The sequence below is a fragment of the Cajanus cajan genome, chromosome 8 (assembly GCF_000230855.2).
Source record: "Cajanus cajan strain Asha chromosome 8, NIPB_CcT2T_4, whole genome shotgun sequence".
Lineage (NCBI taxonomy): Eukaryota > Viridiplantae > Streptophyta > Magnoliopsida > Fabales > Fabaceae > Cajanus > Cajanus cajan.
This window is the reverse complement of record NC_138524.1, coordinates 48,434,893-48,454,166: the sequence shown is the minus strand read 5'-3', so window position 1 is coordinate 48,454,166 and position 19,274 is coordinate 48,434,893. Positions and strand designations below refer to the sequence as shown.

The 19,274-nt window shown below is 44.3% G+C and overlaps 1 protein-coding gene across 1 annotated transcript; it reads left to right on the top strand.

Annotated features, from left to right (window-relative positions):
- Positions 1–14,292: 14,292 nt before the first annotated feature.
- LOC145950479 (uncharacterized) lies at positions 14,293–14,967 on the top strand. The gene is made up of 2 exons (XM_083061569.1): positions 14,293–14,553; positions 14,683–14,967. The coding sequence occupies exons 1-2, from the start codon at positions 14,293–14,295 to the stop codon at positions 14,965–14,967; spliced, it is 546 nt and encodes a 181-aa protein (XP_082917695.1).
- Positions 14,968–19,274: the final 4,307 nt, after the last annotated feature.

Genomic DNA, 19,274 nt, shown 5'->3' with positions numbered 1-19,274 from the left:
GAAAAAGAAAGAATAAAAAAAAAATAGAGAAAACAAATTAAAAGGAAAAAGCCGAGAGGTGTACAAGCTGAAAAATCTACTTGATTCCTTGATATTGTTTTGACTACTATTTGTTCTATACTTATCCAATTGTTCTCAAATTTTTTTTGTTTTTTTCATCTACTCTAGTAACTATCTAGGAACCTTCCTAACTGTGTGCTAGATTTATTTGGAGTCTTAATTTTTAGTTTTACTTGTTGAACCTCTTTGAGTCTTGTCATATACACCTATTACTCTTCATTTTTGGTATAAGCTTTTCAAATTGTGCTTTGTTGCTTGTCTTGTTTTCTTTCCTTAAATTTTCTGTGCTGGAAGTGGCCTCAAATCCTTGCTCAAGGATCAAGCATTGCTCAACAAAGAGTAGGAAAAGTTTGGACACTAAGACTACAAAATTTTGACCTAATTTAGTGACCTAACTTTTCCTAAATTTCCTTCACTTGAGTGACCATTTCTTTCACCTAGTGAGGAGCCTTCATTAACCTCTTTTGTTGTGTTTATTGTGAAGGTCCAGGAGCTTCTTTATTGGAGAGTTGGTGACAGATTAAAACACTTAAACAAGTTTTAGAAAATTGGACAACAAATCCGTCACTAACATGGTCACTAAAGCCACCATTTATAGCTTTCTAGGCTAGTTTAAATTTTGTCAACTCTCTTGTATTTTAAAATCAATTTGTAAAGCTTGGAGGGAGTATTAAGAAGCTGGTCAGGTATATCTAAATCCTTGGTAGCCTCTCACGTGTAGTACTAGTGGAAGTGGCTTGGAAATTTCATATGTTTCAAGCTTCCACTTAGGGTTATACGACTAGCTACTTATCCTTGCTTCTTTTAAGCTTCTTGTTCATATTTGTGTTTACTTTGCTGCCTTATTACGTCTAGAATTGTGCAGATTTATTTGCTCACGTTTATTTAGCTTCAAAAAAACAAACCAATTGTGAAAAGAATTCAAAAAATTTTGTGAAAAGTTTTGGGAAATTGAAAGTACCACAAAGGAGTTTAGTGATTTCCACTTGAAAAGGCTTGGTTATTAAGTGGCTTTTTGTAGCTCACCTCCCTTGATAGTGCAACTTGTACACTTAGACTTCCAAGTGCTATTTTCATTCCTAGAAAATACCAAAAACATTTTATAACTTTTTGCATAGCATATAAATTCTTATTGCTTAATCATGAGTCATCATTCTCAAAGTAGTAGTGACTTTGAATCTCCTAAAAGTTTTAAAAGAATTGTTAAGGAGGTTGAAGCATTAAAACTTTGGAAGCATGAAGAGGTACTTCAAAAACAAAAGGAAAAGATTGAAAGAGAAGTACAACTTCTTGCTTTAGAAGAAGAGATACAAAAGATTAAGCAACAAGAAGCAAAACTCTTAAAAAAAATACATAAAAGCAAAAGTCAAAAAAGTTCTTCAAAAAGTTCCACTAAGAGTTCCAATGACTCTCAAAGCCAAGAATATGATGGTAGCTTGAATATGGATGCTTACTACCAACCTAAACCTAGGAGAGTCATTAAGGAACCAAAAGTGAGGGAATCAAGGGTTGATCTCCCTTACTTTTATGGAAAGAAGGATGTGGATAACTACTTGGATTGGGAAATGAAAGTGGAGCAAATCTTCACTTGTCACCAAGTAGGTGAAGAAAGAAAAGTTCCCTTGGCCACCTTAGCTTTCCAAGGACAAGCTATGTATTGGTGGACATCCTTGGAGAGAGAGAGAAGACTTCACAATGACCCTCCAATCACTTATTGGAATGAGTTGAGGAGTGCTATGAGAAGAAGGAACATACCTTCTTATTATAGTAAGGAGCTTATGGATAAGCTCCAAAGACTCCAACAAAAGAATATGAGTGTGGAGGAGTATAGACAAAAGATGGAGTTGTATCTCATGAGGGCTAGCATAAGGGAAGAGGAAAGATTGACCATTGCTAGGTTTTTGAGTGGTCTAAATTTTGACATAAGAGATAGAGTTGAGTTACTCCCTTATAGGGACCTTGATGATTTGGTCCAACTTTGTATAAGGGTGGAACAACAAAATTTAAGGAAAAATTCTTTAAAAGGAAAAACTCAAGCTAACTCTTATATCAAGAATTACTACAAGAGGGAGGGTCAATATGACTCTTCTAGAAACTCTAGTAAGGGTCAAGAAAAAGAAAAAGAAAATGAAAGTGATAAAAATAAAAATGTTGTCAATTCTAGTAGTAAAACTAGTGACATCAAATGCTTTAAATGTCTTGGGAGAGGCCATATAGCTTCTCAATGTCCAACTAAAAAGGTCATGATTTTGAGAGGACAAGACATTTATAGTAGCCTTGATGAATCTAGTTCTACCACTTCAAGTGATAGTGAGACTAGTAAGGAAGACCCTCAAATTGAAAAGCTATATCCTGTTGATGGTGATCTTCTTATGGTCAAAAGGCTTCTTGGAAGTCAACCTTGTCCCACTTCACTATCACAAAGAGAGAACATCTTTCACACAAGATGTTTAGTTTCCAAAAGAACTTGTTCTCTCATTGTTGATAGTGGATCATGTTCAAATTGTTGTAGTACAAGGTTGGTTAACAAGATAGCCCTTACCACCATTCCTCACCCTCACCCTTATAAACTTTGGCTCAATGAAGGTGAGGAATTGGAGGTGAATCAACAAGTGAAGGTCAAGTTTTCTATAGGGGATTATAAAGACAAAGTTTTATGTGATGTGATCCCTATGGAAGCTTGTCATATTTTGCTTGGTAGGCCATAGCAATTTGATAAAGAAACTATACATGATGGCCTTACTAACAAAATAACCTTCACTCATAAAAATAAGGAAATTGTTTTTAATCCTTTAACACCACCCCAAGTGTTTGAGGATCAAAAGCAAATGAAAAGAAAAAGAAATAAAGAAAAAAAAGAAGGAAAGAGTGTGGAAGAAGGGGATTCCACTAAAACCTTTGTGACCAAGGAGAGTTATTTTATGACCAAACAAGACTTGAAAAGAACTCTCTTTATTCATAAAAGTTTTGAATCTTGTCCTAATGCTGCCACTTATCTTAGAGTTGAGAATGAAAAACAAAATAAATTTCAAACCAAGAATTCTCAACTTAGAGATATAGTGAAGAAGGAGTGGACTATTCCTAGTGTTACTCCTTATACTACTTTCTTGATGGTGCACAAGGAAGGAAGTATTCCTTTGGATTTAATAAAGCACCCAATTTTCGGTTTACATTGTTTAGTAGATACAATTTGTAATAATCTATATTCTATGTTTGATCTTATGGGAAGTTCTTACTCTTTTGAACTTAATATGTTTCCTTCCCTACAAGATAAATATAGCTTAAATGATTATGAGTATCTAGTAAACAATCAAATCCAAAATTGTTTAGGGCGTTTTCTAGTAGTTTTTTCATTATATTTTAGGAAAAGCCTAGGTTACCATTTAGGGTACTTTAGGCAAGATATAGTAGTGTTTAAAAATCATTTTTTTCATTGTTTTAGTTATAGTGTCCTTACATTTTTTAGGGTTTACTTCTAGGTTATGCTTAGAAGAGGAGCCTATTTTTAGGGAGTCTAATTTTGATAGTTTATTTTTTCTTAGGCTAGATAGAAGGACTCCTCCTAGGATTTCTGAAAGTTTCATCTCTTATCCATTGTATGTTATACATGTAGGTGTTGAGTTTTCTTCCATTCATCCTCGAGATTTGAGGACAAATCCTTTTCAAGAGGGAGGGGATGATGGAATCATGCTTTGGAGTGCAAGAGGTGACATACTCAAAGATCAAAGAGGAGTTGGCTAGACATGAAGGTTTGGGCCAGTCAGGGCCCAATGGGCCTGGGAAGGCCCAAGTTGAACTTTTCATGGGCTATATTTTGTTATAGCTATTTTCATATGTTTTGTATACATCATGTTAGTATAGGTATCATATATTTTTGGTCTTGTATTTTGGACCACATAGAGTAGCATTTTAGGTTTTATGCTTGTTGGGCCTAGTTTTGGGCTTCATGGGCCTTTGGGCTTTTGGTACCCAATATTGGGCTCATTTTCATTCTTGTAATTTTTCCTTTCCATTGTATTTGTTTGACCATTGTATTTAGGTCATTAGATTAGGAAAATACAAGAAATACTAAAGTAGGCTAACTAGGTTAAATTAGGTTTAATTTGGAAGCCATTTAAGTTACATTTGAGTCACATGTTTTGCACCAATTGGTGGCTGAACATGTGACCCTAAAATTAACCCTAAATGACTCTCAAATCAGACCTAGATGCACATTAGGTACCTCAAATTTCGGAGTAGCACATGGGAGCCAAAATTTGAATTCAAATTTCAAATCTGAATTCAAATTTTGGGCGCCACTTGTGAGCTTTGACTTAGGCGCCCAAATGTTTGCAAAACCGGATGCTACTTAAGTGTTTCTTCTACTCTTTGTATTCACTTTTGAGAATAATGAAATTTGAGAGCTTATTCAGCCAAATTTCGTTCAAGAGTCACCATGAGAGAAAGCTTCACCTTAAGAACCCTACTAGGTTTTCCTCCTCTTTGAAGTGAGCTTTCCCTTGCACCTTAAGCTTGGATGCTTCCATCCAAGGCTTAAGCCTCTTCTATATCCGAGATTCTTCCTCCATCTAGTGTTCATCTTTGTGGTTTCCATCTCCTTAAAGAAGATCCGAGCAAAGGAGAAGCTAAGGAGAAGTCATCTACCACTCCTCCTAACCTTTTCCATCAGATTTTGAGATTAAAAAATAACTGATGGGCTCCTTCCTTCCATGGTGTGTTCTTTGGCTTCCAAGGAGGAGTTCCCTCTTTCTCCACGGTCTAGGAAGAAGGTTGATGGCTGGATGTTCCTTAAGGGTGGTGGAAAAACAATATTGAAGGGTGGAGGTGAAGGTGGACGAAAATGGAGGTGGGAAGGTGGAAGGTGTTTTTGGTGCTCTTGGCTAGCTCTCTCCACCAAGGGTTGGTGGAGGCTACTCAAGGGAAACTCAAACTCTCTTTAGGGTAGAGAGGAGAGGAGGTTGGGCATGAGGACCCTAGGAGACTGAGGAAGGATTTTGAGGCACAAAGGCTCACTCAAAATGCATATATTCCAAAGTGGGTACAAGGTGGAGGGACTAGAGTACTTATAGAGATAGGAGAGCATCCTAGGGTTTCTTGGGAGCATTTGGCCGAAAATTTCAAGTCCAAATGCACCCTAAATGAACCCTAGATGCAGCCCAAATGAAATGGCTCTCATCTCTCCAAAAAGACTAAAGTACCCTTAGTCCTAGAAAATGAAAGAAATGGACTTTTGACCTTACTAGTCAAGGTTAAGTCCCTAAATAAATCCTAAGCCTATTTTTTCCCCATAATACAAAGGCTAAATAAAAATACACAATAAAATCCTAATAGCTAATGTACCCCAAAATACAAGGGCAAAATAGGAAAGGAAAGCAACAAGCTAAGGAGAGGGCCCAAAATCCACACACATGATGATCATGGCTTTTGGTGTGGTGTGTTCTTCGTCTTCCTCTACTCTCCTAGCCATAGACCTTGTGATAGGCCCTATATGATGTCTCAAGGATGGTCCTCCATCATCCCCTCCTTCTTGAGAAGGATTTGACCTCAAATCTTCAACCTCATCCATGTCATTAGTCCCTACAAAAGGTGTAAGATCACAAACATTAAAAGAGGAACTAACTCCATATTCGGAGGGAAGGTCTAGGATGTATGCATTGTCATTGATCTTCTTAAGGACTTGGATAGGACCGTCTCCCCTAGGGCTTAGTTTGGACTTCCTTTGAGTAGGAAATCTATCCTTCCTCAAGTGAAGCCAAACCCAATCCCTAACTTCAAAAGTCACCTTTTTCCTCCCTTTGTTGTTGTATTTGGCATATTTTTCAGTTTGTTTTTCAATTTGGCTCTTGACTTTCTCATGGTATTTTCTTATAAAGTCAGCCCTTGATACTCCTTCTTTGTGATACAAGGAAGTAGTATTAGGGAGTGGGAGCAAGTCAAGAGGGGTAAGAGGATTAAAGCCATATACAACCTCAAAGGGAGATAAGTTAGTAGTCTTGTGGACTACTCTATTGTAGGCAAACTCTATATGGGGGAGGCATTCATCCCAAGTCTTCTTGTTCCCTTCGAGAATGACCCTTAACAATGTGGATAGGGATATATTCACTACTTCGATTTGTCCATCGGTTTGTGGGTGGCAAGTAGTGGAATAGACAAGTTTTGTTCCTAGTTTTTCCCAAAGAATTTCCAAAAATGACTAAGGAACTTAACATCCCTATCAGACACAATAGTCTTGGGTAACCCATGCAAACGGACCACCTCTTTGAAGAAAAGTTTAGAAATATAGCTAGCATCATCTACTTTATGGCATGGTATAAAATGAGCCATTTTGCTAAAACGATCTACTACCACAAAGATAGAATCGAATCCCCTTTGGGTCCTTGGGAGACCAAGTACAAAATCCATACTAATGTCAACCCAAGGGGAGCTAGCTATAGGGAGAGGGGTGTAGAGTCCATGAGGCATCACTCTTGATTTTGCTTGAAGACAATTGATAAACTTGGAGCAATGCCTTTGAACATCCACTCTCATGTGTGGCCAATAGAATTTATATTTTAAAAGACTTAGGGTTTTATCAACCCCAAAATGGCCCATGAGACCTCCCTCATGACTTTCTTTAATCAAAATCTTTCTAATGGATCCTTGGGGTATGCAAAGTCGTCCCATTTTAAAAAGATACCCCTCAAGAAGATAGAACCCATCAAAAGGCTTTTCGAGGCATTTGGTGAAGGTGGATTGGAAATCTTGATCCTTCTCATACAACTCCTTTATATTATCAAATCCAAAAATTTGAGAGCCCAAGGAAAAGAGTAATGAGTGTCTTCTAGATAAAGCATCCGCCACTATATTATTCTTTCCCTTCTTGTATTTGATAATGTAAGGAAATTGCTCAAGATATTCTACCCACTTGGCATGTCTCTTGTTCAACTTCCCTTGCCCTCTAATGTACTTAAGTGACTCATGATCGGTGTGTATGATAAACTCTCTAGTCACTAAGTAATGCTCCCATACTTGGAGGGCTCTAATAAGGGCATAAAGCTCCTTGTCATAGGTGGGATAATTCAAGGTGGCCCCATGAAGTTTTTCACTAAAGTAAGCAATGGGGTGGCCTCCTTGAAGTAACATAGCACCTATGCCAAAACCGAATGCATCACATTCTAGCTCAAAGGTTTGAGCAAAGTTTGGGAGGGCTAGAATGGGTGCATTGGTGAGCTTTTCCTTAAGAGCATTGAAAGCTTTTTCTTGGACTTCACCCCAAATGAAAGGGACATCCTTCTTAACAAGCTCATTAAGAGGGGATGCAAGTGTGGAGAAGTCTTTGACAAATCTTCTATAGAAGCTTGCTAAACCATGGAAGCTCCTCACATCTCCCACACCTTTTGGGGTGGGCCAATCTTGGATGACTTTTATTTTCTCGGGGTCAACTTGCACTCCCTCTTTGCCAACTATAAAGCCCAAAAAGTTCACATTTTCTTTACAAAAGGTGCATTTCTCTAAGTTGGCATAGAGGTGGTTGTCCCTAAGAATTATTAACACTTCCCTTAGATGCCCAAGATGCTCACCTAAGGATTTGCTAAAAATTAAAATGTCATCAAAATATACAACTACAAATTTCCCTATGCAATCCCTAAGCACATGATTCATGAGACGCATGAAAGTGCTAGGGGCATTGGTGAGACCAAAAGGCATCACTAACCATCCATACAAACCAAACTTGGTTTTAAAAGCGGTTTTCCATTCATCACCCTTTTTGATTCTAATTTGATGATAACCACTCTTAAGATCAATTTTGGAGAATATGATTTCCCCATGTAGTTCATCCAACATATCATCTAGCCTAGAGATTGGGTGCCTATATTTTATGGTGATGTTATTGATGGCTCTACAATCCGTGCACATCCTCCACTTGCCATCTTTCTTAGGCACCAAAAGAACGAGAACGACACAAGGGCTAAGGCTCTTTTGAACCCAACCCTTCTTCAACAAGTCCTCAACTCGAGATTCTATCTCTTTGGTCTCTTGAGGGTTAGTCCTATAGGCGGGCCTATTAGGAAGACTAGCCCCCGGTATGAGGTCTATTTGATGTTCTATTCCTCTCAAAAGGTGGAAGCCCACTTGGAACTTGAGGGAATAGGGCATCAAATTCTTTCAAAATTTTTTGAACCTCTTGAGGTAGAGACTCAAGTTCATGACTAGTGGAAGCTAGTGTCTCTTTGAAATAGAGGAGGTATAATGGTTGCTCAAGCAAAAGTGTTTTTTTGATGTCATTTTTAATGGATAAGTGACTTTTGTGAGCAACTTCTTTAGAGGGGACACTTGCCTCTAAACTTGATACCTTCTCTTCCCCTTCTTTAGCTTTTAAGGGGATACCTTTTTTTTCTTTCTTTTGTTTTCTTATTTTTTTTTTCATCCTCTTCTCTTTTGGCTTTCATTTTCAGTTGGTCCTCACTCACTTGGGAAGGTGATAGAAGACATAACACAATTTTCTTGCCCAAGTGGTGGAAACTTATTTTATTAGAAAGGCCTTCATGAATAGTTTTCTTGTCAAATTGCCAAGGCCTTCCAAGTAAAATGTGACTAGCATCCAATGGCACTATATCACATAAAATTTCATCTTTATACTTGCCAATGGAGATAGGTACATTTACGTGTTGGTTGACCACAATACATCCCTCCTCATTTATCCATTGTAACTTGTAAGGTTTAGGGTGAGGTAGAGTAGTCAAGGCTAACTTGTTAACCAATCTAGTACTACAACAATTACAACTAGACCCACTATCCACAATGAGAGAACAAGTATTTTCTACAACCTTGCATCTTGTATGAGACAAGTTCTCTCTTTGGGATTGGTCTAAATTACTAGATTGATTCCCAAGAAGCCTTCTAATGGAAATATAATCCCCAAGGATCCCTTTGTAAGAGGTAAGATCAAGAAGGGTGAAGGTTGATCCAAGGAGGCTCACACTTGAAGACTAACTAGGTCCATGGTTAGGAGGCTAGAGGAGGCTTCTAGAGAGGAGGTGCTTCTTAGATCTATGCTCAATATGAGTATTGAGTATGATTCCTCTTTTTAGTCTCATAGTCTCTATTGTACATACATTGTATAGTTTGATTTCTTGTACCTTGTATATAGTAGATACTTGTATAGGTGTATTTTTGCCGTTGTATTTGTGAGGCACTTTATTTCTTTTATTAGCTATTGTATATTGTTTCTAGGGTAGGTTACTTGGACACTTTGACTCCATTTAACCTAATCTAGAAATATACTCTTTTCTTAGTTTTCTAGTAGTAGGATTGGGAGTGGCATTAGCAAGCTAGAGAGTGTAACTAGCAAGCTAAAGAGTGTTACTAGCAATTGGGCCTAGAGATGGGCGTAGGAAAAATTTTACATATTAGACTCATTTTACTCCGAATTTTTCGTAGATTTGATTTAGCTAGGTTTCATTCACATTGGATGGACCTAACTAAACCAAATCAACATTTTTTCAAAACCAGTTGGAGTAAAATAAAGTCCATGAGCCGCCCACCTTGATTTGTGTTCACATTGCTTGTTCACACTCAAGCTTAGAAGCTTGAAGCACAAGCTTCTCCTTAGCTTTCTTACCAAGCAAGCTAAGTGAGTAGCTTGCTCTCCAAGCCTCTAGACCATGGATGGTTAGCTAGACCTTACCATGGTTCCTAGTGAACCATGGTTAAGGCTAGCTTGCTCTCCAAGCTTCCTACTCCTATATTTTCGTTTTTCCTTCATTGTAAAACACTTTTGGATGTATTGAGATTTCATTTCTGAAATATTGTTCATATTTCTCTCTTCTAAAAGTCCCTAAACCTCTTTGATATTCATCCAATTCTCTTATCCCTTCACTAGAAGAGTGTGGTGAGAATTGAAGAGGCTTATCTCTTCATCAAGGAGTGGCTCCTCTTGGGAGAGTTCTCCACCAAACCGTGGTGGTTCTAAGGTCTCCTCCTCCATTGGAGACCTTAGCAAAGCTTAGGAAGAAACAAGGAGTCGAAGATCTAGGGAGGAACTTGAAGAGGATTCACATCAATCCGGATTCTCCAAACAAGTTTTCCTTCATTTGGTATCAAGAGCTAGGTCTCCTTGGTAAATTCGTTCTTAAGCTTTCTTGTCTTGTTTTGTTGGTTCAAATCATGTTAAAATGTGTCTAAACTGTTCCTACATGTATTTCCTTTTATTGTCTTGTATTTGTGTGCCTTTAGTGGTTCTTGTGTCACATCTATAAATCTATAGAACACACTCACTTTGTCTTGCTTGTTTTTGGTTCATCTTCAAAATTCTTGTGAATCAATCTTTGTGTGTGCCTTAGGTATTCTTTGTATGTCTTTTTAAATGTTTTAGGATTGCTTTTATCTTCTGTACTATCTGCATTGCCGCGCCGAGCTCGAGCTCGGCAATTGCGAAGAACGACATCGGACGCACTTTGCATGACGTCATCTCAGCGCTTAAATTGATCATAACTGATCTCAGGAGATCTCGGTCTAGATGAGATCCGCTATCCAATCATATCATATCATATCATATCTTATCTAAGGCCCAAGGCCCAACGTAACCCTAACTCACACTAAGGTACGTGCATTACTTATACGAGACTCGCACTCATACAAACCCTAACTTTAGCATCGGAGTCTCTTTTGCAGGTACCACCCCCATCTTGGAGCACCAACGTACCCGTGAAGGAGGCTCACCAATCTTACTCGGAGAATCATCCCTACGGCAGATTTCAGCTAAGAACATTTGGCGCCCACCGTGGGGCTGATCAAGACAGCTCTTATCGGCCACGCTTATGGTATTCACCAGAAGCCATAGCAGACGCACAACAGACGACGCAAATTACACAACCACCATGGATAACGACGCGACATTGAGGAGGCTGATCGACCAGGTTGAACAGATGTGGCAACAACACGACACCGATCTGTGAAACATGCGTGCCCAGCACGAAACGGACCTAGCAGCAATGCGGACCGCCAATGAAGCTGACCTAGCAGCGCTACGCGCTGAAAACGAGCGGATTCGCGCCCAGCTCCCTCGACGCCCCTTCGATCATCCTCCTGAAGCAAGCAACTTCCACGAGGGAGAAGAGCATTCATTCTACCAGCCCCGGACTGCGACTAGGGCACCGAATCCACGACCTGCCCCGCATCGGTCTCATGTTCCAACGAACAAGTCGGTCCATGAAGTCAGCAGAGCCCCATCTCATGTCACAGGGGGTCAAGCAACCTTCCGCCGTCATCCTTTTGTGGACGATATCATGGAGACACCACTCCCTCAGGGGTGGAAGCCTCTCCACCTCGATCGCTATGATGGCACAACGGACCCCGATGAGCACATCGACCTGTATACGACACAGGTGAACCTCTACACCAACAATGATGCTATTTTATGTAGGGCTTTTCCGACCTCGCTCAAGGGGGCCGCACTCAACTGGTACACCCAGCTTCCCGCTGAGTCGATCGACAGCTTCGGCACTCTGGTCAGGCGATTCACAACGCAATACGCAACGAGCCGACCTCACCACATCACCTCTGCCGCCCTAGCCGGTCTCAGACAGAGCGACGACGAGCCACTCCAGGCATTCATGGAGCGATTTGCCACAATCTCGGTCAAGATCAGAAACCTGAATCCCGAAGTCGCCCTACATGCCATGCTCATGGCACTCAAGCCCGGGCCATTCGTTGACAGCCTATGCCGCGAGGCTCCTCGCGACATGGACGAGCTCCGCGCCCGTGTTGCGGGCTACATTCAGATGGATGAACACTCCGCATTCCGTGACCAGGTTCGTGGAAAGGGTCCAATGAAGCCGGAACAGGGTCACAAGGACAAGGTCAAAGTCAACAACGACAGCCAGTTCAAGAAATCGGCTAGAACAAACAGAGGGGGAGATATGACTTCTATACTCCCCTGAACACGCCCAGGGTGCATATCCTGGAGGAGGCCAGTAACAACAATCTGCTCACTCTACCACCGCCAGGTCACACCCCCAACAGCGCCGACAAGTCCAAACACTGTCGATACCATAGAAATCACGGTCACACCACTGAAGAGTGCCACTCACTTTGGGACCGTATCGAAGAGCTCATCCAAGCAGGTCATCTCGGCCAATATGTCCAGCGACAACAGGGACACCGAGGAGGTCATGGTGGACGCGGACGAGGTAGAGGCCGCGGTTCAGGAGCTCACACGGACCAACCTTCTGGTTCTCAGCAGAACGCCAGCGGAGCAGTGCAAGCCTAGGTAAGCCATGAAACAGGATCAGCTCCCCTACGGGGAGTTATCAACACAATTGCAGGTGGTCTTGCAGGGGGAGGTGCCACCAGCTCAGCCCAGAAAAGACACCTGCGTAACATCAACACTGTCTATTCCGCTACCGCGGCTTCACACCAAAGTTCATCACCGATCACCTTCACCGACAATGACTATGCCGGCGTCAGTCCCAACCAGGATGATCCCATCCCATGGTCATAGCCGTGGAGCTGGCAAATTGGGAGGTGCACAAGACACTCATAGACCAGGGAAGCTCGGCAGATGTCCTGTATTGGCCGACCTTCCTCAGGTTAGACATCCCCCACTCCCTCATCCAACCTCACACAGAACCCCTAGTCGGTTTTGCAGGAGAAAGAGTTCACACTCGGGGATACGTGGACCTGCTGACCACTTTCAGAATATCCCCGGACACAAGGAGAATCATGGTCCGATACCTCCTTGTGGAGGCCAACACCTCCTACAACATCATTATTGGGAGACCTACGTTAAATCAACTTGGAGCAGTAATGTTCACCCCACATCTCACTATGAAGTTCTCGGGGAGTGACAGTAAAATCATCTCTGTCAAAGCAAATCAGAAAACAGCTCGGCAATGCTACGCCGAGAGTCTGAAGATCTCTTCAACCGGCGAACCAGGCAAAAAGGATCCTCCCACTGTGGGTCACATCACCCATGGGGAGATCACCGATCTCGACCCGAGATCCGACTCTCATGATGAGAGACCAAGCCCCATTGACGAGCTTGACGACCTCCAGATCGGACAACTTCCTGGGCAGTGCACAAAGATCAGCAGGCAGTTGAACCCGAACTTGCGGCAACAGCTCGAAGCTGAGATCATTCAGAATGCCGACCTCTTTGCTTGGTCCAACGCTGACATGCCAGGCATCGACGCCAATTTCATATGTCACAGGTTAGCAATTCACAAGGAGGCAAAGGTAGTCGCCCAGAGGAAGAGGAAGGTCGGCGACGAAAGGCGGGAGGCAATCGTCTCCGAGACACAGAAACTGCTGAACGCTGTCTTCATCTGTGAAGTCAGATACACCACATGACTGGCGAATGTGGTCCTGGTGAAGAAGAACTCGGGGAAGTGGCGCAGGTGCTTCGACTACACCGACTTGAACAAAGCATGCCCCAAGGACTCATACCCCTTGCCGAGCATTGACAGGTTGGTCGACGGAGCATCGGGGCACGCCGTCCTCAGTTTCCTCGATGCCTACTCCGGGTACAACTAGATAATGATGTACCCACCTGACGAAGTACACACGTCCTTCATCACCAACCACGCCAACTATTGCTACCGGGTGATGCCTTTCGGTCTCAAAAATGCAGGTGCGACCTACCAGCGGTTGATGGATAAGGTTTTCCACCACCAGATCGGACGGAACATGGAGGTCTACGTCGACGACATGGTGGTCAAAACCACCTCGGCAACAAATCATGCTTCCAACCTCGCCGAGATACTTGCCCAGGTCAGGAAGCACAACATGCGCCTCAACCTGGAGAAATGTGTCTTCGGTGTTCAGGGAGGTAAATTCCTCGGCTTCATGATTACCAGTAGAGGAATCGAAGCCAACCCCGAGAAGTGCAAAGCCATCATCCAGATGCAAAGTCCACAAACGGTGAAAGAGGTCCAACACCTGGCCGGACTGTTAGTCTCACAATCCCGCTTCATCCCTAAACTCGCGGAGAAGGCGGGACCAATCTTCACTCTGCTAAAGAAGCCAAAGGACTTCCGGTGGACAGATGAGTGTGAAGAAGCTTTCCAAAGCTTCAAAACCTTCCTCACAACTCCACCAACCCTATAGAGGCCGGATCACAACACCGACCTCCTCCTCTACTTGGCTGTAGCAGAAAACGCCATCAGCGTAATTATCGTACAAGAACACCAAAAGGTACAGACACCTATCTATTTCATCAGCTGAGTCCTCCAAGACGCAGAGAGGAGATACCAAATGATCGAGAAGCTGGCACTAGTGCTTGTCATCGCAGCTCGGCGGCTCCGACCCTACTTCCAGAGCCACCAGGTGGTAGTCAAAATCGACTATCCCATCAAGCAAATTCTGCGAAAGCCTGAGCTCCCCGGAAGCATGATCGCCTGGTCGGTAGAGCTATCCGAATTCGGCATCCAGTATGAAAGTCGCGGACCCCTGAAGGCCCAATGCCTGGCCGACTTTGTAGCCGAGCTCACGCCGACTACTACCGAGGAACCCCAGGTATGGACTTTGCATGTCGACGGATCCTCCAACTCTAAAGGTGGTTGTGTAGGCATCATCCTGGAAGGGCCAAACCAAGTCACCTTGGAGCAATCCCTCAAGTTTAGCTTCAAGGTGACCAACAACCAGGCAGAGTATGAAGCACTTCTCGCAGGACTGAGACTAGCCCATGACCTCGGAGCCCGAAGAGTGAGTTGCAACAGCGACTCGAAACTCATGGTGGAACAACTCAGTGGAAAATACCAGGAAAAGGACACTCTTCTGCAGCGGTACTTCCACATCACAACCCACCAGATCTCGTCCTTTGACGAGTTCACCATACAGCATGTGCCTCGAGAACAAAACACCCGAGCTGACCTCCTATCAAAACTCGCCAGCACCAAAAGACCTGGACAACACCGAACCATCATCTAGGAAACACTGCACTCACCCAGCTTGGACGATAAAATCGTCAATGTCAATGACAATGAGGACCTAGGGTGGATGACAAAAATCTGGAACTACCTGAAAGAAGGGACCTTGCCCGAAGATAAGGATGAAGCTCGGAAGATGAGGATGAGATCGGCTAAGTTCGTCATCATCGGGGATGAATTATTCAAACGTGGCGTTTCCACTCCACTACTCAAGTGCCTGACTGCGTCTCAGGCAGCCTACGTTATCAAGGAAATCCATCAGGGGATATGCGGCATGCATTACGGAGCACGCTCAATGGCGACCAGAGTACTCCGAGCTGGGTACTACTGGCCCACTCTGAAGGCGGACTGCCAAAGCCACATCCAAAAATGCAAAGAGTGCCAGCAGTTTGGCAACACACACCGGCAACCACCCGAAGCCCTCCACCACATGATGTCGGCGTGGCCTTTCTCCCAGTGGGGAATGGACATCCTCAAGCCATTCCCCCCTGCGAAAGGTCAACTGAAATTCCTCCTGGTGGCAATCGATTACTTCACCAAGTGGATTGAGGCATGCCCACTCGCCAAGATCACTATTGAGAACGTACAAGGATTCACCTGGAGGAACATTATTTGCAGATTCGGAATCCCTCACACCCTCATTACTGACAACGGTCGACAGTTCATCGCACAGGGGTTCGAGGACTTCCTCCGAGAGCTCGGTATCAAACATCTTCCGACCTCGGTAGAACACCCTCAAACCAACGGCCAAGCCGAAGCAGCCAACAAGGTCATCCTCCGGGAATTCAAGAGGCGGTTGGGAAGCGCCAAAGGACAGTGGCCCGACGAACTCCCCAGCATCCTCTGGGCATATCATTGCACCCCCCAGTCAACCACGCAAGAAACGCCTTACAGGCTAACTTACGGAACTGACGCAATGATCTCAGTAGAAGTCGGAGAGACATCCCATCGAAGTCATGTTTACAATAGCGAGCAGAACGCTCAAGAGTTGGGGGCCGACCTCGACTTGGTTGACGAGCTTAGAAATGAAGCTCAAATCCACGAAGAAGCCTGCAAGCTCCGAGCTTCCCGAAGGTACAACACACGAGTGCGACCTCGCTCTTTCCGAGTTGGCGACTTGGTATGGCGATTACTAGGCGAAGCACGGAAAGACACGTCAGATGGGAAGCTTATGCCCACTTGGGGTGGTCCATTCCGAGTTACAGAAGACTTGGAAAATGGAGCGTATAGACTGGAAGAACTCAGCGGGAAACCTATACCGCGAACTTGGAATGCCACGCATCTCAAGTTTTATTTCAGTTAAACTTTGTACGAATGAGCTGTGCACTCTTTTCCCACCTCAGTCTTTTGTCCCAAGAAACAAAAAAATGGGTTTTGGCTGAGAGGGTTTTTAACGAGGCACATATTTTCATCAATAAAGTAACTCATTCTTTCCTATTCACATTCTTTTATCTTCACCATTTTACCACAAAATGCTCTATGCTTAACGCGCTTACCCAAGGTCGAGTTCGAACATTGGTGAAATACATTCTGCCATAAAATCGAGGTTGAGTACGAACCTTAAAACGCTAAAATCCGAGGTTGAATTCGAACCTTGACGAAACACATTCTATGCTAAAATCTGAGGTCAAGTCTGAACCTTGGTATGATTAAGGTCGAGTTCGAACCTTCACGAAAATTACTTAACGAAAAATATGAGGTCGAGTCTGAACCTCGGTATGATCGAGGTTGAGTTCGAACCTCGATATGATTAAGGTCGAGTTTGAACCTTCATGAAAAATTACTTCACGAAAATCTGAGGTCGAATTCGAACCTCGGCATGATCAACTCAAGGTAAAGTATCACCAAATGTAAAAGCATACAACAGACATCAAACGTGTGTCTCAAAACGTGCAAAACAGCAAAAATCAAGCATAAACACAAAGGCAAAACGCAAACGCAAATAGACAAAGAGAAATATACATATACAAGCAATGTTTTAGAGTTCCACACTTGAATTCAAAACAGGAAAACAAAAGCAAAAAAAATGTAGCTAAGCTATTACAAAATTGGCCTACACAGAGGCATTCTCGCTCGAGCTGTCCTCGACATCGTCTTCCTTGACAAGCTTCCCGAAGCGGATGACTTTCTCCACGTTCATGGCAGAAAGGTCAGATCCCGGCGCAAGAAGCCTGGCCTGGCGGGCAGCCTTGAGGAAACCCTTATTATGCTTAATCAGAACCGAGCGCTCGGTCTCCTCAAGCTTCTTCTCCAGCGTCGCCTTCTCCGCCTCTAGCTTCGCAAGATCCGTTCTCAGGGCGGCAATCTCATCTTCCCTGCCATCGAGAATGACCTCATCGCGGAGACGCTCCTCAGCCGCCACAACAAGCTCGCCCCTTAGAAAAGACACTTCGTCCTCTAAAGAGCGAACCCGACCCCGAGAAGACGTCGCCTCATCTTCCAAGCTCCGCACCTGACCTCGAAACGACGTGACGAGCCCTTGCAGCTCGCCCACCTGGGAAGCATAATTCTCGTTGGAGCGCAGGGCAATCTCCAACGACTTCTGGACCCTGGCGAGATCTGCCTTCAATGCTTGAAGCTTGGCGCCCTGCATCCTCGCCTCACCAAGGGAGGCACTCAGCACCTTGTTCTCCTCCTTCAAGACCTTGTTCTCGTCCCTTAGAGGTTGAACTCGGTTCCTCAGCCTGACCAAATCCTCCTGCTGTGTGGACCACTTATGCTTCCAGTGGTCCACAATCGCCATGGTCCTCTACAGGAAGACCTGGGCGGCGTCAAAGCTTTCCATGGGCCCAGCCCCCTCGATTAGTTCCTGATCATCCGAGGTCAGTGAACCCTGGGGGAAGAACTTCTCGGCAGTCACCCCAGCGCTCCACAGCGAATTCAGGTCGGCCGATGCACTCACGTGGTCTAGTCGCACCTCAGCGAGGCCCTTCCCGAAGCGGTGAGCTATGTACTGACTTCGGGAAGCCCCCTACGACGAACCTGACGGTGCCCCCGAGGTGGCAGGCGCGGCTTTAGGGACCTCGACACTCGGCCCCTTGCCGCGAGCCTCAACAGAAACAAAGACAGGCGTCTCCTGCTCAGCAACGGGGAGTCCACATCTGACACCTCCGACCTTGGAGGCACCGGGGTCTCGACAGCGCCCCCTTCCTGCAATAACTGATCTCATGTCAAGAAACAAGAGACTAACATACAAGATAGAGGGAAGAGCAAAAGGCGAAGTACTCACCTTGGCAGCCTGGGCGACCTGCTCAGTTACCAGGACCTCTACCTCAACAGCTATCCCTACCTGCAAAGAGAAACAATACCTCAACAAACCGAGCCAAATCAACGTAGAAGAAATGTCCAAGGGGACAAGACACTTACCTCAGCAGAAGGAGCAACTCGCTCAGCAGTCGCCGCAGCGGCCATTTGGGAAGCCTCCCTAGGCGGAGGACTCCTAGTGAGATCGACTGCATCAACATCTGCAGCCTTCGAGGTCACCTCCTCCATTCCGCGAAGGGCAGAGGTCCCCCCAACCTCCTTCTCGCCCCTCTTTCTTTTTCGGTTGACCTTCAGGGGGGACATCTCCTCTTCCGGAGGCTCGGGAACCCTGATAATTTAAAAGAAGACGAAATACTCACTCTCCAGACCCCTCTCCCTGTATGCTGAGTTCGCAAGCGACAGAACGAGCTTGCAATCCAGCGGACGAGGAAGCGCGACGAGGTTCTCGACGGCGGCCGCCTCCGAAGCCGTCAGTTTCAATTGGCCCACCCCATGAAACCTGGACGGTTTGGGGCACCAATAGAAAGGAAATTATGGCAGCCCGCCGAAGTAAAATGCCCCATCCTCCAATGGGTCAACATCCACAAGAGCAACCCGGAAAAACTCTTGCTTGAAGTTCTTGTATGATTGGGCATAGAGGGTAAACAAACCCCCATCCCTACTCCCACTCAAGGACAATATGCTATACGGCGGAACGCCTATCTTCAATTGATAAAAATGAAGAAAGACGGGAAGGGACACCTCTATCCCTAACACTGAACACAAAACTTGAAAGGCCCTAAAAAAACCCTAGCAATTGGGGTGCAACTGGCAAGGGGCCGAGTTGATAAAGTTCAAAAAATCACACTCAAACTGAGTGAAGGGAAGACAAACACCTAAATCCCTAAAAAAGCATTGGTACATATAAAAATGGGGAGGGTCGGTGGACTTCCCCATGTACACGCCCTCACCGGCCTGACAAGGCTCAAGCTGGATCATCCGAGAAATGGAAGGGTCACAAACCCTACACGATTTCAAGACCCCATTAACCTCAAGGAAGGACCG